The sequence below is a fragment of the Scyliorhinus canicula genome, chromosome 6 (genome assembly GCF_902713615.1).
Source record: "Scyliorhinus canicula chromosome 6, sScyCan1.1, whole genome shotgun sequence".
In the NCBI taxonomy this organism is placed as follows: Eukaryota; Metazoa; Chordata; class Chondrichthyes; order Carcharhiniformes; family Scyliorhinidae; genus Scyliorhinus; species Scyliorhinus canicula.
In genome coordinates this window covers 182487741-182511680 of record NC_052151.1, presented here as the reverse complement: position 1 = coordinate 182511680, position 23940 = coordinate 182487741, and the positions used below count along the sequence as shown (strand labels likewise).

General features: G+C 43.1%; 1 protein-coding gene across 3 annotated transcripts in view; it reads right to left on the bottom strand.

Moving 5' to 3' along the window:
* Window positions 1–23940, bottom strand: part of strn (striatin, calmodulin binding protein) — a 117057-nt gene that overhangs the window by 3300 nt on the left and 89817 nt on the right. For 2 of the 3 annotated variants that reach the window (XM_038800584.1, XM_038800585.1), the window contains 7 exons: window positions 19394–19569; window positions 17081–17128; window positions 16864–16985; window positions 12650–12817; window positions 11747–11884; window positions 6311–6415; window positions 2527–2613 (listed from right to left, as the gene is read on the bottom strand). In XM_038800584.1, the coding sequence (XP_038656512.1) occupies window positions 2527–2613; window positions 6311–6415; window positions 11747–11884; window positions 12650–12817; window positions 16864–16985; window positions 17081–17128; window positions 19394–19569 (844 nt within the window). Of the gene's footprint in view, window positions 1–2526; window positions 2614–6310; window positions 6416–11732; window positions 11885–12649; window positions 12818–16863; window positions 16986–17080; window positions 17129–19393; window positions 19570–23940 lie in introns of all 3 variants that reach the window. The other variant, XR_005461055.1, reaches the window with a different exon arrangement.

Below are 23940 nucleotides of genomic sequence, written 5' to 3'. Positions count from 1 at the left end.
AAAACTGAACACAATACTCCAGGTGTGGCCTCACTAACACCTTATACAATTGCAACATAACCTCCCTAGTCTTAAACTCCATCCCTCTAGCAATGAAGGACAAAATTCCATTTGCCTTCTTAATCACCTGTTGCACTTGTAAACCAACCTTCTGTGACTCATGCACTAGCACACCCAAGTCTCTCTGAACAGCGGCATGCTTTAATATTTTATCGTTTAAATAATAATCCCATCAAACATATATGCCAAAAAGGTTAGTTCCCCTCCTTCCTGCAACATTTCTTTTTGCCACAATTCACCTCACACATGGACCAAAGGAAGCTCTCTAATATTTCAAAGAGTTGGAATTTACAAAACAAATGTTTTTTGGACAAGCATCTGGTCTCTCACAAACAAACTACATTTGTTCTTCTCAATCATTAAAGAACAATAAGGGGACTTCCGGTGGTGAAATGTACGTTGAGGTCGCACATTGGGTGGTTCCTGTTTTTTGGAACTTTTATGCTCTGTCTCAGGGTACTTTTTGAGTGAGCTGGTGTGGGAAGTTCTAATGTCAGAGTTCCAGAAGAAAGGTCAGGGAAAGGGGGGAGCGAAAGTCCACTGGCGAATGCTGCTGGAGTCCAACAGAAGGAAAGATGGCAGGTGTTGGTTCATCAGGTGGAGCCACTGCCATTACGGTTGAAAATCTGATCCAGGTGGTATAGGGAAGTTTGAAAGGCTGTTCTCCAAGCATTGAGGTGCATCAGAGGTAGATGATGACCTCGCTCAAAGAGTGGGAGAAAATGAAGGGTGTGGAGGAGGCATTGTCGCAACACAGTGACCCGTTCATCTTGATCGGTGAGGTGCTGCGGAAGTCATTAAAGTGGGTAAGGATGAAGGTGGGCGCATATCAGGGATCGGGGTTGCGGGCGCTGGCAACGGAGCCACTCGCTCTGGCTCCAGGGAAGTGTTAGGAAAGCGTTAGGGAAGGGTGGCCAAGCTGAAGATTTGGAGGCAACTCCAGCGGAATGTTAGGTTGGGAGCGGGGTCGAGGGTGATGCCAATCAGATGGAATCACGGATTCGAGCTGGAGAGGATGGATGTGAGGTTCTGGGGCTGGGAGGAGGGGGATCAGGGAGATGAAGAATCTGTTTCTGGGGGGGGGGGGGGGGGCGGTTGTGAGCTTGGAGGAGTTGAATGAGAAGTTTTCGGCTGGCACAAGGGAAGAGTTTCCAGTGTATGCAGGTGTGGGACTTTACGAAGAAGATCTTTCCGATCTTCCCAATAGCACCTGCATGGAGGTGCTGTCAGCGGCGGGGGTTGGAGGGAGGGGCGTCTTGGCAATTGATAGGAGGATTTTGAAGGAGGACAAGGTGTCTGTGGAGGGGATTAAGGCTAAGTGGGAGGGTGTTGGGGGCAGCATTGGAGGAGGGTTTATGGTGCGAGGTGTTGCGGAGGGTGAATGCCTCGACCACGTGTGCGTGGCTGGGACTGATACAGCTGTAGGTGTGTACAGGACGCATCTGACAAAGCTGAGGATGAGCTGGCTGTTTGAGGGGGTAGAGGATGTCTGTGAGCGGTGTGGGAGGGGTCCTGCTAATTGTGCATATGTTCTGGTCCGACCCGAAGTTGGAAAGGTTTTGGAGGTCAGTTTTCAGCTCCATATCGGCGGTGTAGAATGTAGATATGGAGCCTGGTCCCCTGGAGGCCATATTTCGGATGTCGGACTGCTGGAGTTGCAGATGGTGTGGAGGCAGATATTTTAGTCTTTGCCTCGCTGATTGCTCACAGGCGAGTCCTGTTGGGGTGGCGGTCAGCTTCTCCACCAGCCTCAGTGTGGCCGAGGGGCATACTGGAGTTCTTAGACCTGGAAATTTGCCCGAAGAGGGGGCCAGTGACGGGTTCCACAAGGTTGAGGTTTGTTCATTCTGCATTTTGGAGAGTTTGTGGGGGGGGGGGGGTTGTTTTGTAAAATGTTGAAATTTGAAATAAAAATACTTTTAAAAAGAATAAGAATGAATAAAAATTATAGTTGCCATCCATCAGGGCCTCCAGGTACTAATATGAAACAACTAGACCCAAGTCCTTTGTCTTTTCCAATTAATACCTTTGGTGTCCCCTTTGAGCCATTTGATGCAGTATCACAGTTGGAACGACTACGACTATATCCCACTATTTATTGTTCAATCTGATTAGTGAATGAATCATAGTTTCAGAAACAAAGCAATGTAATTCTTCCAGGAATATATGGGGCAGAAAATTGAAGATTTATCATACAAGGCCACCCCAAGACAAACAAACAGGATGAGTATCAATAAACATCCTTGCCTCTTTACCCTTTCAGGAGCTACAGGCTCAGTGGGTCTTTAATCTATCTTTGCATCGATTGGAGCTGGAGCAGCCATGCCAAATAAACTTGAGGATTAGCAGGCATTCAAGGAGCTTTAACTTTTACAGGAGAGTTACATGGGTTGTTAAGTGAGCACATTGCAGATAATTAAGGTGTCAGAAGTAATGTGAGTTGATGCACTTTAATTGGGTACTTACTGCCAGACATCAGATACAAGCCATTTGGATCTACAGCCAAACTTGTGACAGCATCCAAATGGGCTACCATTGAATGAAGAACTTTTCCTGCAAATAAAAACAGTAGATACAGATTAGCGTGGAATGATAGAAGTTACATTACACAAAAGTCCATTATTTGACCCATTGAACCGGTGTGTGTGTGTGTACATAATATACATATATATTTGCTATTCAACTGCAACTATCTACAGTAAGTCAATAGTTCCTGTCTGTGGGACCTTGCTAATTACAAAACAACTGTTACCTTTAATTCACCTTACAGGGAGCACATTTAAAAAGTTCATTGTAAAATTCTCAGATGTCATTTTATTCACGTGATGTGGATACTGCCAGCAAGGTCAGTATTTTTTGCCCTTCCCTGATTCAGTAGTGAGTGATGTCACCTTCTTGAAACACTGCAGTCTTTGTGGTGTAGATACACCCATAGAGCTGAGGCAGGGTGTTCCAGAATTTTGACCCAGTATGCTGAAGGCGATATATCTCCAAATAGGAAAGCTGTGAGACTTCGAGGTAGTACTCCCATGTGTCAGATCACAGAATTATTATGACAAAGGAGGACATTTGTCCCATCGTGCCTGCACCAGCCATCCAAATGAGCAATTCCCTTAGAGCTATCTTCCCATTGTTTCCTCTTAACCCTGCACATTCTTCCTTTTCAGATAATACTCCAATTTCCTTTTGAATGTTTCAATTGAACCTGCCTCCACCACACTCTCAGATGGTGCATTCCAGATCTTAATCACTCACTGCGTAAAAATGTTGCTCTTGCATCTCTTTTGCCATTTACATTAGATGCTGTTGAAATGTAAACTCAGTCTCGCATAACATAGCTAAATTCCTTTTTTTAAAACATGTTACCTGCCTCAATAACTACAATTGTTTATTTGACTTTAACAGAACAGTACTGCTTATTGGATCATTTTCATGCCTACATGCTTGTACAGTCTGTTACCAGCTATGCACATCTAGAAATTGTGGACAGGCCACCCACAAAATGCTGCTCATTTGTTTTGTCAACTAGTAGAAAATCATTTTAAAATGATTAATTCTAATCCCTTTTGATTCCACCTGTCTTCACATCAACTTTTAATTTCCTCTCAACTACTCTGTGGCAAATAGGAGTTCTATCAGAATATATTTTTTAAATGTCTAGGACAGATGTCGCTGGTAATTTTAAACCTCTGTCCCTGGATGTGTTAGCATTCACAAATTTGTGACACTAAGGTTTTGAATCCCTAGATGATGCAGAATGTCCCTAAAGATGAATTCTGACAAAATCAAATGCACAGGGCTAGCAGGACATTAGTTGGCTGTGACATATTAATGTTGTCAAATGCAAAGTAATTTTATGATGTCATCAGTCGTGATAACTAACTGCAGTGATCAATTATTTGCATAGTTACCAGTTTATTGAATCGGTGGGCAAGAGGAGAAGGGCTCTGAACTACATTTGACAGATGACTTAGTAGTCAGATATTACTGATTCTGAGGAATAAATAGATAGTCTGCACCAGTTAATATAGGTTCAGGATAGAGACCAGCTGGAAGTGGTTAAGTGAATCTGCATAAATTTTGAGAGATGGATGCTGGTTCAGGTTTAATATTGGTGGGTCTTTTAGAGATCGGTGCAGACTCAATGGGCCAAATGGCCTCTTTCTGCACTGTAGGGATTCTCTGGAATATTAATCGGTTAATATTAACCGATTTGATGGTTTCAAAATTTTTGCACAGGAGGACAGTGACATTTAAATCCTCGGTAAGTGGAATTTCTTGTATTGATTACATTTTGTTTTCATAAGGAGCAAGGGCTCAGTTCCAAGAACAGCCAAAGGGAAAGGCAGAGGGGAATAGCAGACTAAAACATTTAAAAAAAAACATTTAATACTCAATATAGTTATCAAATGCAAATTAACTCTTGGTTTCAGTGTTGAATCTTTATATTTTCTAAAGAGGTTTCACTTTGCCATGTTTTAATGGAACTGATTTAGTGTTAGGATTGGAGAATAGTCTTTTTTACCTCACAATAATGTTGTACACAAATTACACAATGAAAAAAAATGTTACCAAACGTTAATTTAGAAAGATTTAAAAAATAACTCCACTTAACCTTTTGGTTACTTTTGATCTCCTATTCAGTCACTGTGCTCTTGGCTGATTTTTTTCTCCCTATTATGTTCCTTTAAAATAACCTTTAAAGCGCTCCAGTACTCCTTGCATAGATTCCAAATATTTTTCTTAATTTACCTTAATACACAATATCAAACCGAACTGTACAAAGTTCTATAGAACCCAAGTACTCACTCACCAGATAATTTTTAAAAATCTTCATGCAGCAGCGCTAATATTAAAACCATATGAAGGGAAATGGCTATTATGCAATTCTGAACCATCCTCGTGCTCAAGATTTTCATTTACAGTACACAAACTCTCAATGAGCATCAGATTACAAATCTCTAAGGTGTCCCTAATGCCCTACTCATACTCCATAGTTGCTGTGCAGTGATGCTTTGTACTGCATGACACAGACCTGTAAAATGACATGAACTTCACCTGAACTGCAAGATTGGTATTAGTAGAGCGATCTCCTGAGCAAAGTGCATTTTGACAAAATGCCACCCTCTATGATGTCTATGCTAGAATTAATATAACATATTCACCGAGATAAAGACAGATGTTATACTATAGATGAAATATGATTGGTGCTACAGACCAAGACTTTTGAACACTGGGGTGAGCTGTGGGACATTACAAGAATCTTGAAATATTGGTTCATCGCCTCGGATATTTTCTGTGCACTTCCTTTCCTCCAGTACAAATTTATGCTTTAGGTCTGTTCAGATGGCTATTTTGGAGGTACCAACTGAAGAAAGCAGTAATAGTTCCAATGTCAACATTTCTTTGGAATGAAGGTTAATCCCCTCACATCAGGATGAATCTGTGGTCTTCCACCCATGTGGAGACAAGACGGAGAAAACTAAAATCTTCTGCCCTTTGGGAACCGTCTCTCTCATTTGAGAAAAAGGGTAAAATCTTGCTGAGAGAATTTTCTGGTGGACCTGAAACACTATCTTCAATGCCAGATATATCTGAACAGAACATCTTCATATGTGTTCCCCTTGCCCAGGCATCATGCAAAAACATCTGACTTCTTTGAAAAACATTGGCCGTTGCAAACATCACATCAATGTTGGTTGAGTAACAAGTGCTGGTAAGCATGGTGGCAGACAATTGCCAATTGCAGTCATTTTCTGTTCCTGATTCCCTTCCCAGTTTTACTTTTTTTTTAATCCAAAGTGCCATGAAAGGAATTCCTATTTATTACCTTAGATGGGAGTCAGACCACACGAGAACAACAAATCACTTTAAGAGTGGAGAGTAACATTAGGATTATTCATATATCGTCCGAATCTTCAGCATTATCCCTACTTCTTTATCAGGAGCACTTTCTTTTTAAAGGCCATTTCTGAAAGCTTTATTTTCTTCATATACTTAATCTTGTGGAAAGAACTCCCTTACTAACATTAGCAAGATCAATACACACCCATGTGAAGGTAGAGCACTGAAGGGGATATATACAATACAAGTTTTTTAAAACAGGGAACAAAGTGCGAGGTCATGAAGGTGGTGGGGCGTGATTGAAAGTTCTATTAATAGTATGCTTTACTTGGGAGAGAAACAATTCAAAAGCACAATCATCAGCAAACAATGTCATAGCAAACAGAAGAAATAAATATTCCCCTACCCGTGTTGTTGTCAAAGAATTTTATGTGTCGGTCCTCATGGGCTGTGATAGTAACAGGAAGAGTAGGATGACTAATGACCTTATTAATCTGACATTTAGATGAAGCTGTATGGACAAATAAGGGGGAAACACATCAACAATTTTCATCATTACCTCGATTTGCATTTCAACCATAATTCATTTTCCAGACTAAATTTTAAAGTCAGAAAATGTAAATGTTCATATTATTTCAGATCTACATATTGTTCTTAGATGAGATATGATTGCAATAATCCTTAGCATCATGCAGAATAGGTAACCGAGCACAGCATGTAGGATAGCCTAGTACTACTGGAGCTAACAATGAAATTAGCTGTCTTGCCAGGGACAGAAATTGCAGGACAAAAGGACCTAAATCAAAGGGTAGGTCAGATACAAGGTCTTTTTTTGCTTCCAAAGGACTGTGACTAATGCTGGAGAAGTTTCTCCATTCATCAGATGCATGACCTAAAAACAGGCATTAATACGTTTTTTAAACACTGGGTACCACATCTAACCCCAGCTCGCCATCCCCCAACCCTCCACACTTCCCAGTAGACAGACAAAACCTGTTTAATTTGATCTGCACATCCTAACGAAATACTTTTGCCTTTCAAATATCATATCTAGATTTGGGATTAGTGTGGGAACATGTAATTTTTACGATTTCAGGACCTGGTGTCAGCATTAAGAGCTAACACATCATTCCCCAGCATTGCTCCAATCCATAAAGAGTGCCTCTACTGCACTAATGTGCAGGCATTTTTGAACAGATTAAAGATTACAAGGAGAAAGGATAGATGCGCTTGAAATGGCTGGGACAGGAGAAATAGAAATTTGAGTTGTGGCTATTTTTAATTTCCATTTAAATTACACTTATTTCCCCACCACCCCATCCTAACTTATTAGAAAATAAGCTCCATTTGCTAACCAAGTAATTGGCAATATGTAGAATGGAAATGCAATCTAAATATACTGCAGTGACTTTGCAGACTTGTTTCCAGTCATTGAAAAATCTGGAATGAGGGTCATAGATACAAGATTAAAAAACATACAAGATTCAAAACTGAGAACAAGAGCAACTTTATCCAGAAAGAATTGAGGCTATGAAATTCTACTTTGAATTGAGACATAAACTATGTCGACATGCAACATTACATCGAATAGGTGGATGAACAAAAAAGGGCAAAAGATTGCTTCGGGTTATTTGCTCATTTGGAGTGTTTAGGGTCAGGGTTCAGAGAACACCAAAGTATATCATGGAGGTCACCTGACCCATAACTGTTTATAGATTTTGGTTATGAGGAGCACAAGGGCCTACTCTTCAGGTGTTATGCAACAGAGGCCTTAAGCACCTTTAATCAAAAACAAAGTTTATTCTACAATTCAGTTAACATTTTATAAACACACAATAAGCATTTTATCAACTACAAACATAAATACCCCACACAGCTACAGTACTCTATATTTAACCTTTAATAACTTCCCTTTACTGTTTCACTCAAGTAACAACATCCATAAATCAGACAATCCCGTTTACCACAAAACAGTAAGTTTGAATTCCTTCCAGAACAGTTATTACTTTGAAGTCATCAATTGAAGGCAGCAGGGTAGCATGGTGGTTAGCATAAATGCTTCACAGCTCCAGGGTCCCAGGTTCGATTCCCGGCTGGGTCACTGTCTGTGTGGAGTCTGCACGTCCTCCCCCTGTGTGCGTGGGTTTCCTCCGGGTGCTCCGGTTTCCTCCCACAGTCCAAAGATGTGCGGGTTAGGTGGATTGGCCATGCTAAATTGCCTGTAGTGTCCTAAAAAGTAAGGTTAAGGGGGGGGGGGGGGGGGTTGTTGGGTTACGGGTATAGGGTGGATACGTGGGTTTGAGTAGGGTGATCATGGCTCGGCACAACATTGAGGGCCGAAGGGCCTGTTCTGTGCTGTACTGTTCTATGTGCTGAGTAAAATAAGGGCCCATGGTATTCGAGGCAAGGTACTAACATGGATTGACGATTGGCTGTCAGACAGAAGGCAGAGAGTTGGGATAAAAGGCTCTTTTTCGGAATGGCAACCGGTGACAAGTGGTGTCCCGCAGGGTTCAGTGTTGGGGCCACAGCTGTTCTCTTTATATATTAATGATCTAGATGACGGGACTGGGGGCATTCTGGCCAAGTTTGCCGATGATACAAAGATAGGTGGAGGGGCAGGTAGTATTGAGGAGGTGGGGAGGCTGCAGAAAGATTTAGACAGTTTAGGAGAATGGTCCAAGAAGTGGCTGATGAAATTCAACGTGGGCAAGTGCGAGGTCTTGCACTTTGGAAAAAAGAATAGAGGCATGGACTATTTTCTAAACGGTGACAAAATTCATAATGCTAAAGTGCAAAGGGACTTGGGAGTCCTAGTCCAGGATTCTCTAAAGGTAAACTTGCAGGTTGAGTCCGTAATTAAGAAAGCAAATGTAATGTTGTCATTTATCTCAAGAGGCTTGGAATATAAAAGCAGGGATGTACTTCTGAGGCTTTATAAAGCACAAGTTAGGCCCCATTTAGAATACTGCGAGCAATTTTGGGCCCCACACCTCAGGAAGGACATACTGGCACTGGAGCGGGTCCAGCGGAGATTCACACGGATGATCCCAGGAATGGTAGGCCTAACATACGATGAACGTCTGAGGATCGTGGGATTATATTGATTGGAGTTTAGGAGGTTGAGGGGAGATCTAATAGAAACTTACAAGATAATGAATGGCTTGGATAGGATGGACGTAGGGAAGTTGTTTCCATTAACAGGGGAGACTAGGACAGCCTTAGAATAAAAGGGAGTCACTTTAGAACAGAGATGAGGAGAAATTTCTTCAGCCAGAGAGTGGTAGGTCTGTGGAATTCATTGCCACAGAGGGCGGTGGAGGCCGGGACATTGAGTGTCTTTAAGACAGAAATTGATAAATTCTTGATTTCTCGAGGAATTAAGGGCTATGGGGAGAGAGCGGGTAAATGGAGTTGAAATCAACCATGATTGAATGGTGGAGTGGACTCGATGGGCCGAATGGCCTTACTTCCGCTCCTATGTCTTATGGTCTTATGTTTCTATGTTCTATGATCTGGAGACACCTTTTTAACATAGAGAGAGAAAGACTCCAAGATCCTTGTAGTTCAAACACAGCTGCCAACTGTCTAAACCGAAAGTGAAACTCAGAGCCAAAAACAGCTTCCAGCTCCAAACGAAAGTAAAAACCAGAACCACCGCCCAGCTCCACCCTCACAATGATATCACTGCAGCCATTTGAGAAGACAAAACAGTTCTTAAAGGGACATTCCCATGACAGGAGGACAAACATCAACATGGACCAAAATAAAAATGAGGTGCTGGAAATACTCAGCCGGTCTGACAGCATCTATAGAGAAAGAGCTTACATTTAAAAAGAGGAGGATGGTTAGGTGGACAAAAATGAAGGTCATGGGATAGGTTAGAGGACAGGGAGATTAAATTGCAAAGATGCCATGGAACAAAAGGCAGAGAGTGTGGGAATGGCCATAGTGAAGTAAAAAAGTATGGATCCAGAGTAGGTGTTAGTAGCAGAAATTAAAAAATACAAATCGGAGTTCAAGGATTTATGGTTTGAAGTTTTTGAAAACAATTTTGAATCCAAAAGGCTGTAAAGTGCCCAATGGAAGATGAGGATGTGTTGGGCTTCACCAAAAGAGTGCAGCAGGCTGAGGACAGAAGTGCGAGCGAGACCAAGGTGATGAGTTGAAATGGCAAGCAGCCACACAGTCACTACATGTGGACTAACTGGAAGTACTTTGCAATGTGGTCACCCACATTATGTTTGGTCGTTCCAATGTAGAGGCGACTGCAATGTGAGCAGAAAATTACAGCAGACGAGAAAAGAACAATGTTTTTGTGCTGTGTAAACCTTGACTCGGATGTTGTCGGAATGCAGGAATCCGTATCTTGTAAGCCAGAAAATTCTCCCCCCATCTGCTATAATTTCTGCTCACATTGCAGTCATTTGGAAGGAGTGCTTGGGGCCTCAGACAGTGAAGGAGGGGTGGTAAAGGGTCAGGTAGTACCCCTCCTGCAATTGATTGGGAAGGTTCCATGGGAAGGGATATTGGAGGGGACCAGGGTGTCATGGAGAGAATGGTCCCTTGGAACATAGAACATACAGTGCAGAAGGAGGCCATTCAGCCCATCGAGTCTTCACTGACACAATTAAGCCCCGACTTCCACCCTACCCCCGTACTCCAATAACCCCTCCTGACCTTTTTGGTCACTACGGGCAATTTATCATGGCCAATCCACCTAACCTGCACGTTTTTGGACTGTGGGAGGAAACCGGAGCACCCGGAAAAACCCACGCAGACATGGGGCGAACATGCAGATCCAGCACAGACAGTGACCCAGCGGGGAATCGAACCCGAGACCCGGGTGCTGTGAAGCCACAGTGCTATCCAATTGTGCTTGGGAAGATGTGTTTTGTGGTGGCAGCATGTTGGAGAATAATACTTTGAATGCAGAGGCAGGTGGTGTGGAAAGGGGAAGCCCATCGTGGTTAGGGAAGGTGGGTTCAGTTCCGAAGAGTAATATTGGACTCAAAACATTAACTCTGCTTCTCTCTCCACAGATACTGCCAGACCTCTCCACAGATGCTGCTGGACCTGTTGAGTTTTTCTAACATTTTGGTTTTATTTCCAATTTCCAGCATCTGCAATATTTTGCTTTGATCAACATGGACTGGTTAGCCTGACTGGCCTATTTCTGTGATACAATCACAGTGCACCTTTAATATGAAGTGGGCTATGTCCATTAGGAGCTGGATTGAGATTTGGTCAAGCACACTTCACAAGTCCCCCGAGACCAAATTTTTAATCATTTACTAAAAGCACAGGCAAAACATGAACCCTTTTGCTGTTAAAAGCAGAGGTGACCAGCAAATGTAAAAACGAGTAACTTTTTCAGATTATATTTTCACTCAAAAGATTGCCAATAATTTGTTAACTACATAGTTTAGTTTTGTCTAGGATGGGGATCAGGTGGAAGAAAGTAGCATTGCTAGTCTACTTTGTTTCTATTTTCCCCCAATTAAGGGGTAATTTAGCATGGTCAATCCACCAACTCTTGCACATCTTTGCGCTCTGAAGGGGAGATCCACGCAGACACGGGGAGAATGTGCAAACTCCACATGGATAGTGACCCGGGGTCAGAATCGAACACGGGTCGTCGCCGCCATGAGGCAGCAGTGCTAACCACTTTGCCACCATGTGTAATTTAACTGATAATTCAATTTAGTCAAAAACTCAAGTCAGACAATACTATCCCCAAAATTAACCACCAGCAGTTACTGTCTTATCTCTTTTTTACAATGTCTCTATTATTTGTTTTATATTATCTGATAATCAGGGCTCCTTACTCCAAAAACCATACCATCAATATTGGACTCGAAGGTGAGGAATCGCTGACACGTCTCCATGTCAAATATGCTCGTCTGCCCATTTATAAAAGATGACACTAAGTGAGAAGGATCACTGCAGACTATGTCAACAGAGCTAGGGATTCCAGATTCTGCAGGAGGAAAATAAGAGAGTCATGCTGGACATATCAACCTGTAGGTACATTTGGTAAAAATCTATGATTACAAGTAATTCTAATGGGACACAATGGGTGAAAATTCATGGGCAATGGAAGTCAGATTTCCAATACGTGTTTCTGGAGCAGGGGCGTGGGAAGGGAGACACACTTCGCATTTGGAGTTTGGATTCAAAAGTTCTAGTATATACAACACTAAACCACTAATCATGAACAATGCTAATTTTCCTTTAACTCAGATTGAATCTGAAACCATAGAATGTCTAGATTTTAATAGCTGCAGATAAAACATCTGGAAGTACAGCAAAAATATTACTTGATCATTGTGTCCACTGAATTAACCAGAATACAACTGATTTTGGTACTATCGATATTTAATGCATGAAACTAATGTCTGCACACATAACCAGTCAACTTTTTCCATTTTACAACTGCTATGCCCTCGTCATTTAATTGGAACTGCTTACTAAAAATTTCCCCGCTATATTTACACTTCACCATTGAGGGCAATAAATCTCTAGTTTTCATTAGAAATATGGGCACGGTCATTTATTACGGAAAAATAAGGATGAGTGACTTCAAAATGCAGGCCAAACTACATCTGTGCATCCTAGTCCAAGTATCCACGCATCTAACAGCCCCCACGGTAAAGAGTCTTACACTCAACTCAGCACCACAAGAGCGCAAGGATCAGCTGGGTACTAATTAATGATGGATCCCAGAGGCAAATTCAGTCCATACCTCGGTTCTCGTTAAATATGCAAAGCGAAGGCGTGATTTCAGTGGCGTTCCACAGCCGTAGAGTACCATCAGCTGAACAAGACAGTAAACGTTGATGTGTTGCACTGTACACCAAACCCCAAACTGCATCGCTGTGACCTTCCAAAGCACCTCGTAGCACAGAAGGGTCTGCAAAAAAACTGCTTCTTAGTATTGATCAGAACAAACTCAAACCATCAAGCTTTGTCTCAATGCTTTCCCCCTTGTACCTTCCTCTGAAAACTGTAATTCCCGCCACAGTACTTTTTGCCTGACATTGTTTAAGAGAAGATTTCCAGATATCTTGTGACATAAGCATAGAAGTCTGGATACAGCCGGCCAAGTCATTACATGAAGGATAATTTAAAAAAGAATAAAGGGTTACTTTTTGTCGGGCTGCAAGCTGTTTTTTGACAAAACTACACAGCTTAAATCAGAAATCATGCTGCTCACCTCTGCAACATGCTGGCAATAGCAGGCAATGAAGAAATCATAAAATTCAGTAAATCAAAGAAAAAAATCTTTACATTTAGATGATGGGCTATATTGTTCTGCCCTCTGTTTCTTGGTAGCGCCAATCGCTGGCGGCGGGATTCTCCACACTCTCTTGCTTGCAAATGGGATTTCCCATTGAAACCACCCCACCAAATCCCCGGGTAGGGTTGCGTTTTCAGTGGGAACAGAGAAATTTGCAGCAAAAGCAAACTTGCTTTAATGAAGGACTGTATTTTCATATATATTGGGAACTGTAAAGCAGCTCAAGTCAGGAAAGTAGTAATTTTTATGAGCTCAACAATTTTCTGGTACAATATGACCTGGAATCAACAAAGGCGGCTTTAGGGGCAGCACGGTGGCGCAGTGGGTTAGCCCTGTTGCTTCACGGCGCCGAGGTCCCAGGTTCGATCCCGGCTCTGGGTCACTGTCCGTGTGGAGTTTGCACATTCTCCCCGTGCTTGCGTGGGTTTCACCCCCCACAACCCAAAGATGTGCAGGGTAGGTGGATTGAATACGCTAAATTGCCCCTTCATTGGAAAAAAAAAAATGAATTGGGTACACTAAATTTATTAAAAAAAAAAAAAACAAAGAAGGCTTTAGTTGCAAGCTGGGCTCGTGGCACTTACCAGCTGGGCTGATGCGGCTCACCAGCCGGGCTGACATGGTTCAAAAGCCAGGCTTAGGTTGTTAACTCATAGTACGGAAAACTTTATTTATCAGTGATCATAATGGCCTGAATTTTGTCACTTACTGTAAAGGAAACTGCACACAAAGAGCGAGCAATGGGAGTTTAAATCTGGCACCAGGTCTTGGTATTAGTGTGCAGCATCAGCGGTCTCAGAAAGCAGGCGGACGACCGATCCAATTGCAGTAGTCACAAACAGCAAACCAGGAAATTAACATTTTCTAGGGTATTGGCAATTATCTGTGCTTGCCAATTCACGATTGCAAAGGAGAATGCAGTCGGCAGGAATGGGAACTTGTGCAATGCACACCATGGCACAGCCTAGGCTCACTGACAGCAGCTTCTGGATTTCTATTTCCAGTGACTCTGAAAGTCACTGATGTTTTAGTGATGAATGTGAACAAAAATCTGGGCCAACATGATCAATGGTGTGGCATGGTGGTACAGTGGTTGTAACATCGATGCCTCAGAGGACCAGAAACCCAGGTTCAATTCCGGCATTGAGTGTCTGTGGGGAGTTTCTCCTGTGTCCGCGTGAATTTCCTCTGGGTGCTCTGGTTTCCTCCCACAGATCAAACATGTGCGGGTTAGGTGGACTAGCCATGCTAAATTGGCCCCGGATGCGCAGGTTAGGTTATGGAGTCAGGACGGTAGACGGGGGAGTATAAATGTGCAGAATGTTCATTTGAAGGATCAGTGCAGACTTGGTGGGCCGAATGGCGTCCTTCTACATTGTAGGGATTCTATTCTTCTATGAATGTTAATAACTGTGTTCGGTTTCTTCTAAGCTCTAGAAAGATTGTGGGAAAATTTACTTTAACTGGACGGGCCAAAACTGACAACAGCAAACTGGTCAAAACTGTAATTGGGTGAAACTATAAACAAACAGTGGGATGTGTTCAAAAAAGAATCTAGCTGATTCAGAATCTGTCTACACTCCTGGGCGGAGGTGGGTGGGGAAGAGAAAGGGAGAGCCTCGACTTAGCAAATAAAGCAGCCCTGGTCAATAAAAGAGGCGAGAGACAATATAAAACTAAAGGAAACAGACTATAAAAGTCTATAAATACTTAAATCCAGACTACAAATAGTGTGAATCCAGCGCACTAAAGAACAGCAAAAAAGGAGTACATATGAAAATAAATTTCTGAGTAATATCAAGCTTAACAGCTTTTAAAATCATATTAGAAAAAGCATAGTCATGGGTAATATAGGTCCTTTAAAAAATCTGTGGGCAATATTGCAAATGAAAATGCAGATGTGAATAGTGACTTGTCAGTCTTCACAGTAGTTAAAGAGGATAATATATCTGACACCCCCGGGAAACTGAATGAATCAAGAACTGGAACTTATTAAAGTACACGCCAGTAAATAATACCATAATTTTTCAATACTGTTTAAAGACTGACAAACCTCCAGGATCTGCAGATTTCCATCCTAGGGCTTCAAAAGAATTAGGGAAGGTAATTGTCGAAGCGTTAGCCATATTTTGACAAAGCTCTCGATTCAGGAATTGCTCCTTTAGATTAGAAAATTGAAAATGTAACTTTAAGAAAGCTAAGAGAGAACTCAGAAAATTAGACAGGGTAGTCCAAAATTGATGCTGGAAAGATAATGGGATCTCTAATTAAGGACGCGGCTGAGCAGAGAATTTTAAACTCATTAGAATGAGAATTTGGAAAAGGCAAGTCATGTTTAATGAATCTCGTGAGGAAATAACCAACTTGGTGGAAGGAAAAATGTCAATGGATGTAATTTATATGGTATCTTAAACTGTAGCTAATGGCGCATTCAGGATTGTTAAAAAACTGCCACCCAAACATGGAATCACATACAACAGAAAATGTTTTGTTTTGGGTTTTGAAAGTGCAGACTGGTGAGTACAGTCTGTACTGCGTGTTATAAACAAACCAAGGAAGCAGCTAAGTTTCAATCAGCCAGTCATTGGGACTTTCGGCCCATGTACTTGGCATTACAACAGTATCCTTTTTTCCTCTAATATAACTTGTGATTGTTTGAAATTTGGCATTCTTTTCTTTGTCCTGCTGAGCGCAATATGAAAATATTCAATAACAGGTCTTTTTCAGCATTATTCAAGTCCTGTACTATCAAACAACTAAATAGGTACATACTTGAAATGGAGGGAAGTGGTGTCCCACAAAAATCTATACTGGGGGTGTTACCTGTTCACTATGAACGACACAATAGAGAGTCATGAATCCAAGTTTGTCAATGCCACAATAAGTGACACAGTAGGTAAAGCAGATGAGAGTTTAAAACTACAGAGACATTATTAAATAACATTGCGTGCAAACTGCGGCAGATGGATTTTACTGCAGGCAAGTGGGAGTCATCCATTTTGGAGCAAAACAGGATGGGCCCAAGTAAAATAAATCAGAAAATAATGGAAAGTTAGCCTTTTATATCAATAGCATTAGGCCCAGAACTTCCGGTTACCAGCGTCTCATTTATGATGTGCTGGGGCATCTCTCTAGCAAGTTCCCCGGAAAGGGTTTACCTGGCAATTGCCCAGAAGTGCTAACTTCCCCGGACAATTGTGCTGGACTGAGAACCTTCTGACAGAAGCGATTAAATCACTAACTTCAGATTGTTCACTCGGTTTATCCCCGATAGTTACTCACTGAGAGTTGGGGGAGAAATCATTTCTAACTCAAGAATAATTATTTAAACACCCAGGCCCAGCCTCACACAGGACATCCCGCACACACATGCCCCCCGCCCCCCCCCATTGCATCCCCCACCAACCCGCAAAGGACCCCCAACCACACACTCTCCAGGTCTGACCGAGTTAGCATGCCGATTATCCATGAGCTCGCTCAATAACAGAACAGACTCAAGGAGTTGATTGGCAGACTACTGCTGTTCCTCTAACCAGAGTACAAGTAATTCTGTATGCAAGCCTCAGGAATTCACTCAAAAACTAAATTCACCAACAGTTTATTGTCATCTCAAACAAGTTACTAATACAACAGCTAACAAAATATGTAGTTATACGCACCATATGCATCATAGGGATCAATGTTAGGATTGGGAGCATTCCAGCACTGGATTAACCCATCAGAGCCACCACTGAAACATTGCTCTCCACTGGTGCTCATCACAACACACAGCACTGGGCCTCTATCCAACACAAGGGAAACAAAAACCACAAATGTAAATCTCTCTCCGCTACTACATATTCTGAGCAGATTATGGGACATATTACTCAGGCCTACCTGTGAGCCCTGAACGTATAAATGGGTTCGACATCCAATGAGGTGCTCCTGTGGAATAAAAACAAGAGGACTGTTAACTTTGTCAGTACATCCTGCCAACTAATGTTTTAGCAGTCTTAACCACAAAGGTGAACCTGGATGAAGCATTCTCAGTTTGAAGTGCACCTTATTGGAATAAAATGTACAAGTCCCAACTTAAAGTCAATCAATTTTCTTCTCAGAAATCTGACATTTTCACATTTTCTTGTCTAGTGAGCCAGGCCAATAACTATTCATGCAATGGAAACCATAATATCATCTTGTTGCTTTCAAGCTCCAAATATTCTCCCCTATACAATCATCATCTTCTCCAGTTTTGAAATCACCATCTCCTCTGATTTTCAAGGGCTTCGATCTTTCATCCCTCATACAATTTTCAGGCTTTTGAAAACATTGACCGCAAGCAGAGTTTATTTCCAGCTTTGTGGAATAAACCACACAAAATGTCAAGAGACACAACTGCAGATAACCAATTTACCAGAAGTAATATTTCGCAAGCAATTAAAGAAATACAGGCTAACGACTGGATAAAAATGGTGTACAAAACGCAAAAACATCATCTCCACCCCAACCTGTCCACATCATGATCCACAGCTTCTCCAGCAATGACCACTAACATTCCCAGCTTCATCCTGCAGAACCTACAACACATCCATAACTCTGTCCTCCACATCCTGAAAAAAACTACCAATTCATCTCAAACTGTCCTCATCAGTTTCTGTTTGAATTCATCTCTTCGGTTATTCTTTTCCTTCTTGATCTTTCTGCACAATTCCCAAGCCCTTCACTGTAGTTTCCCAATTAAAGAAAACTCCACTGACTTGCACCAATATCATGAGATGGAATAGTACAGCGCCAATTATGCAGGTCCAATGTCATTTTATGCATGAAGTGGCAGGACTTCTTAAATCTGGACTGAAGATTTAATTCTGAAAACGATTTCTGACAGGCAGTGTGTTTCAGGTAAAAGCCACCCTGTCCTGAAAATCGTACGTTCAAAAATAGATGAGTGTATATGGCTTAATAAAGCAATCTTAAATTGAATTAAAACATTGAATTGCTAGTGAGGAAAAACAATCTTTTTTGAAAAATAAATTTAATGTACCCAATTAATTTTTTCCAATTAAGGGGCAATTTAGCGTGGTCAATCCATGTACCCTGGGTTGTGGGGGCAAAACCCACGCAAACATGGGGAGAATGTACAAACTCCACACGGACAGCGACCCAAAGCCGGGATCGAATTTGGGACCTCGGCGCCGTGACGCAGCAATGTAACCACTGCACCACCATGCTTCCCCCCAATCTTGACATTCTCGAGATAGAAACAGCCAATTTCAAATCTGAAACGAAATCAAAAATAGCTCTAAGTATGCAGCAGACTTGTCAACATCGGAATAGAAAATGTCCATTTAACGCTTTGGTCAAATACTCGCACTTGGCTGGTTGTGATCAAGGGTCTTTCAAGGAAAGATTCTGAAAAGTTTTGCTTTGAGTAGAGCAACATTTAAAACTACAAGGAATTTCATGCAGTATTAGAATGGAACTATAATGTCAAGGAGGGAACTGTATGTACCATCTTTTTCTGTTCCAAGTCACAATTAGTCATCACTCATGTCCTCAATGGCCTTCACTGGCTCCTCGTCTCTAGCGGATTTCAAAATCCTTGTGTTCACTGCCAAATTCTTACATGATATCTCTTCACTCTATTCTCTTCCAGTACCACGCCCCAGCTCACACCCTCTCCTTTTCCAATTTCCCAGTCCACTACTGGTGACACACCAATTAGCCATCACAACCAAACACACTGGAATTGTACTCAACTCCTCTCTGAGCTTTAAGAATCTTGAAACTTATCTCGTTGACCATGTTTGTTATCTCTCTGAACTCTGTGCCTTGATTTTCTTCCCTTCCCATCACGTGAAGCACCTCATAGTAAAACAAGGGTGCATTCTTGCTACTTCCTGGGCTTGATAAACGTTAGCATTGCTACCCTGTCAACAAGGCAAGCCATCTTACAATGTCAAAAGACTACAGGATTCCAATACTATCTAGAGTTCAGGCTATGAGAATTGTCGCAAAATGATTGTCCTTCTGTACTCTGACTTTAATAATGGTAACAATTCTGAAATCACTTTTTATTTTGTTCTGATGAACTTTAAAGGATAGAAAAATTGATTACTAATAGCCCAGAACAACTCAAATTTACCCAGCTTTATGCACGTTTTAAACACTTGGTATATCAAAATGTATTAAGAATGTAGTTGTTCTTCATACTTTTTTGCTGGAGCAGTCTTTTGTAAATTCCATAACTTCACAGTGTGATCTTCTGAGGCAGTTACCAAAACAGGTTCAACTGGATGAAATGCAAGGCCTCTTATTCCATCAAAATGGCTCCGCAATGTGAATTTAGGATTCCAAGTCTTTCTTAATGCATCTTTATTATTAGTGATCTGTGAAAATCCAAAAGCATTTCAGAAAGTAGTTAAAAGAGAAATACAAAGAAGCTGCTAAACATTGGATTAATTAGGTCTTTAGTCATAAGTGCAATATAATCATACAGCACAGACGGAGTGTATTCAATCTAGTGTGCTTGTGCTGGCTTTTTGAAAGAGCTGTTCAATTAATTTCAATCCCCTGCTCTTTCCTCAAAGCTCTGCAATCTCTTTCCTTTCCAGGAGACAGAGTAACAGTGGAAGGGACTTTTTCCAGAAGGTCTGTAACTAGTGGTGTTCCACAGGGATTAGTGCTCGGACCACTGTTGTTTATATACGTATATATATATATAAATATAATTCAAGTGTGAATTATACAGTAAATGGTGGAAACCTTAGGAGCATTGACATACAGAGGGATCTGGGCATTCAGGTCCATAGTTCCATGAAACTGGCAATGCAGGTGGATAAGGTAGTCAAGAAGGCATACGGGGATTCCATTGCGCGGGGTCTGTAGGGGGAAGACATGCACGGGGCAGCTGCCGCTAAAGGACTAAACTTTCAGTGTTTTTTGTTGTTTTGTTTGTTTAATCCTGGGGGTATTTTTATTCTTGTTAAAAAAGAAAGAACCCACGCAGCACACTCCTGAAGGTATGAACAGGAAGAGAAAAAAAAAGCCGCAAGGGTCCGGACCGACGGTAAGCTGAGGCCCGTGGGAGAGGAGCCGGAGAAAATTTTTTAAAAGGTGCGGGAGGACCTGAGTCGGAGGCTCAGAAGCGGCCGAAGAGAGCCACGTCCCCGAACAGAGCTAGCGCCTGAGAGCGCAAGCCTGCTCGACACCCCCCCCCCCCCCCCCCCCCTACACAGCAGAACGTGGGTGGCAGAAGAGAAGTGGCAGCGTGGACCGCGAAGCCAGAGACTCAAGCGCTCGGGAGCAGAGCCAGTGGGGCCAACGAGCAGGACAGAGAGAGAGAGAGAGAGAGACAGACAACGGACTAGCTGCGACGTGGTGAGCAGAGAGACAAAGAGGGACTCCGGTCCGCACCAGGAAACGTCTCTCCCAAACCCTCCTGACCCAGCGAGAAGGAAGGGAAAAAAAAAGAAAAGGGGGGAAAAATAAAAGTAAATAAATAAATAAATAGACAAGGAAAGAGAAAGAAAGGAAGGTAACCAACCACAAACCTTCCCCCCCCCCCCCACCAAACAAAAGAAATGGGAATCCTGAAGCCCGAGGCAGACCCAGCGAGAGCAGAGGAGCGGGGGGAAGTGAGTGCAACACCAGGGTAAGGAACCGCAGCGGGGAAAGAATGAGAGACAGACAGATGGCTGGAGGAAAGAAAAACGCCAAGGTGAAGAGACAGCGAGATGCAAGCAGCAGCGAGGGTAAGGCGCATGTGGCGAACACGCAGGCTGGCGACCCCACAAGACGAGACGGAGGTACAGGCGAGCCTGAAAGGGAAAACTATGGCGGACCAAGCAGCTGAGCGTGAGCAGGATGCAGCAACCAGCATAAAGGAGGTGCTCTGGTCGGAGCCCCAAGCAATGATGAAGGAGACAATGCACAAAATGCAGCAGACCATTGAAGGCCTGGAAAGGGAAGTGAAGGCGCAGGAAAAAAAACGATTCTAGAGTTGGAGGGGGCCTCCTCGGACCAGAGCGACATGGTGATAACCCCAGAAGCCGAGGTCAAAAAGTTAGTAACAGCCGAGGGGAGCCTAAGAGGGAAAGTGGAGGACCAGGAAAATAGGTCCAGACGGCAGAACATTAAAATTGTGGAAAAATAGGGAGACCACGAGAGAAGAGGAAGGGTACTGAAACCAACGGGGGGAGCGGGGGGGAGAAGGGGGGGAATCTCAGACCGATCCAGACGACAAAACAGACCTCTCTGTAAAATAAAGCAAATTAGCACGGGCAAGAAAAATGTATATAAGTAACAACTGTTTATAAATGAGTAAAGCCAATAAAAAGATTTTCAAAAAAGGCATACGGGACTTCCGGTGGCGACCATGGAGTGAAAGGTCGCACATTCAGTAGCTCTCATTCTTAGTGGTTTTTAAAGTTATTTTTAAACCAGATTTTTCAGGGAATTTCTAAACATAAATTGATCGAATGGAGGGGAAAAGGAGATAACCCTCAATTTATGGAATTGTGTCCAAATAAGAGTCAAAAAAGAAACCAAAAGATGAGTGAAAGCAAGGCTCAGAGGCCATCGATCACAATGGTAACAAGACAAAGCTCGTCCACGCCAGCTCAATGGTCGACGGAGCAATGGGTTGAGTACCTGGATGAGAAGTTTGCCCAGCATCGTAAGGAGTGTGCAGAAGACATGACCCAGGCGATAGCCTCGATTAAGGAGGTGGTTGACCGGGTGGAGGATAAAATGATTACTCGCACAGGAGATTCAAAAGTTGTAGGAGCAGGTGATTGATCGAGAGGAGGAGTCCACTGCAATGGCTTTGGAAATTAGCATACTAAAAGACAGCCAGAAACAATTGCTGGATAAGGCAGAAGACTTGGAGAACCAGTCTCGCAGGCAAAATATCCAAATCGTCAGGCTGCCAGAGAGAAAGGAGGGATCTGATGCGGGTACGTACGTGGGGAAGATGTTGCAGGAGATGGTCGGGGCCAATGTGCTTGACAAGCCACTGGAGGTGGACCAGGCACACAGGTTGCTTGTACGTAAGCCCCAGGATCGTGAGCCCCCCCCCCCCCCCCCCCCCCCCGAGGGTCATGGTGGTGAGGATACATAGATTCCTCGACAAGGAGCGTATCATGAAGTGGATCAGGCAGATGAAACGGTTCATGTGAAAAGAATCAGAGATCCGGGTGTACCAGGACTCGCAAAGGAGAGAGCAAATTTCAACAAAGTTAAGGCGGCCCTGTTTGCGAAAGACATTAAATTTGGACTGCTATACCAGGCTCGTCTTTCGGTGACCAACGAGAACCGGGAGCTGTACTTCAACTCTCCGGAAGCGGTGGCTACTTTTATGAAGGACAATATTCTGGCTTGAGGACTTTTAAATTCAAATTGTGGCGGACTGAGTTTAGGGGAAGGGATAAAGTAGGAAGGAGAGAAAAATAGTTGTGTGTTTTGTTTTCTCTTGTTTAAAATTTCAGTCTTTCTAATTCTGTGAGTTAAGTCGCGATGTTCGGGAAGAAAAGGAGGGGGTTTCTTGTGTAATTTGATTTTGATTTATTGTGCTTGTGCTATGTTTAGGGAAGATAGAATCTGGTTTTTTTGATGCCAGAGGGTGGGAGCTGATGGGCTGGCTGGACAGCTAGTTCACAGGAGCAAAGGGGGGGGGGGGGGGGGGTGAGTGAGCTGAGGAAAGACGAAGTGTAGGGAGAGAGAGAGAGAGAGAGAGAGAGAGAGAGAGAGAGAGAGAGAGAGAGAGAGAGAGAGAGAGAGAGAGAGGGTGGTACTACTGACGGGTATGGATAGCTAGGAGACGGCAGATGGAGTCGCCGCCAAGGGACGGATCAAGTGAGGTGCGGAACACGGGCTAGGAGCTGGCCTAGGAAAGGTCATGGCTGATCGACAGGGTAGGGGGCAGTGCCCCCCTCCCGACCAGACTGGTTACGTGGAATATTCGTGGACTGAAGGGGCCGGTTAAGTGAGCCCGTGTGTTTGCACATCTGAGATAGTTAAAAGTGGACATGGCGATGTTACAGGAGACACACCTGAAGCTAGGAGGCCAAATTAGATTAAAGAAGGGATGGGTCGGGCAAGTGTTTCAAGTGCACTTTAAAACAAGGGGGGGGGGGGGGGACTAGCCTGATTAACAAAAGGGTGACATTCGAGGTGGGGAGGATAGAGGCAGACCCGGGAGGCAGATTTGTTATGGTTAGCGGGAAACTGGAGGGAATGGCAATCGTACTGGTGAATATATATGCCCCAAACTGGGATGATGTTGCATTTGTCAGGAAGGTGCTGGGAAATATCCCAGACCTTGACTTGCACCGGCTGATCATGGGTGGTGACTTTAATACAGTCCTGGACCCGAGATTGGACCAGTCGTGTGCTAGGTCAGGTAAACTATCAGCAATGGCAAAGGAACTGCGAGGGTTCATGGAGCGCATGGGAGGGGTAGATCTGTGGAGATTTGAGACCAAGGAGTCATTCTACTCCCATGTACATAAGGCGTACTCCAGGGTAGATTTCTTTGTGCTAGATAAAACATTATTAGCAGGGGTTGAGGACTCTGAGACTCAGCAATTGTGGTTTCAGATCGCGCACCACACTGGATAGACCTACGGGCAGGCATGGGAATGCCACAGCGCCCACAGTGGAGACTAGATACAGGGCTGTTAGCGGATGAGAAGATCTGTGAGTGAGTGAGAGTGTCCATTTGGGGGTACATAAAGATCAATGACACAGGAGAGATTGCA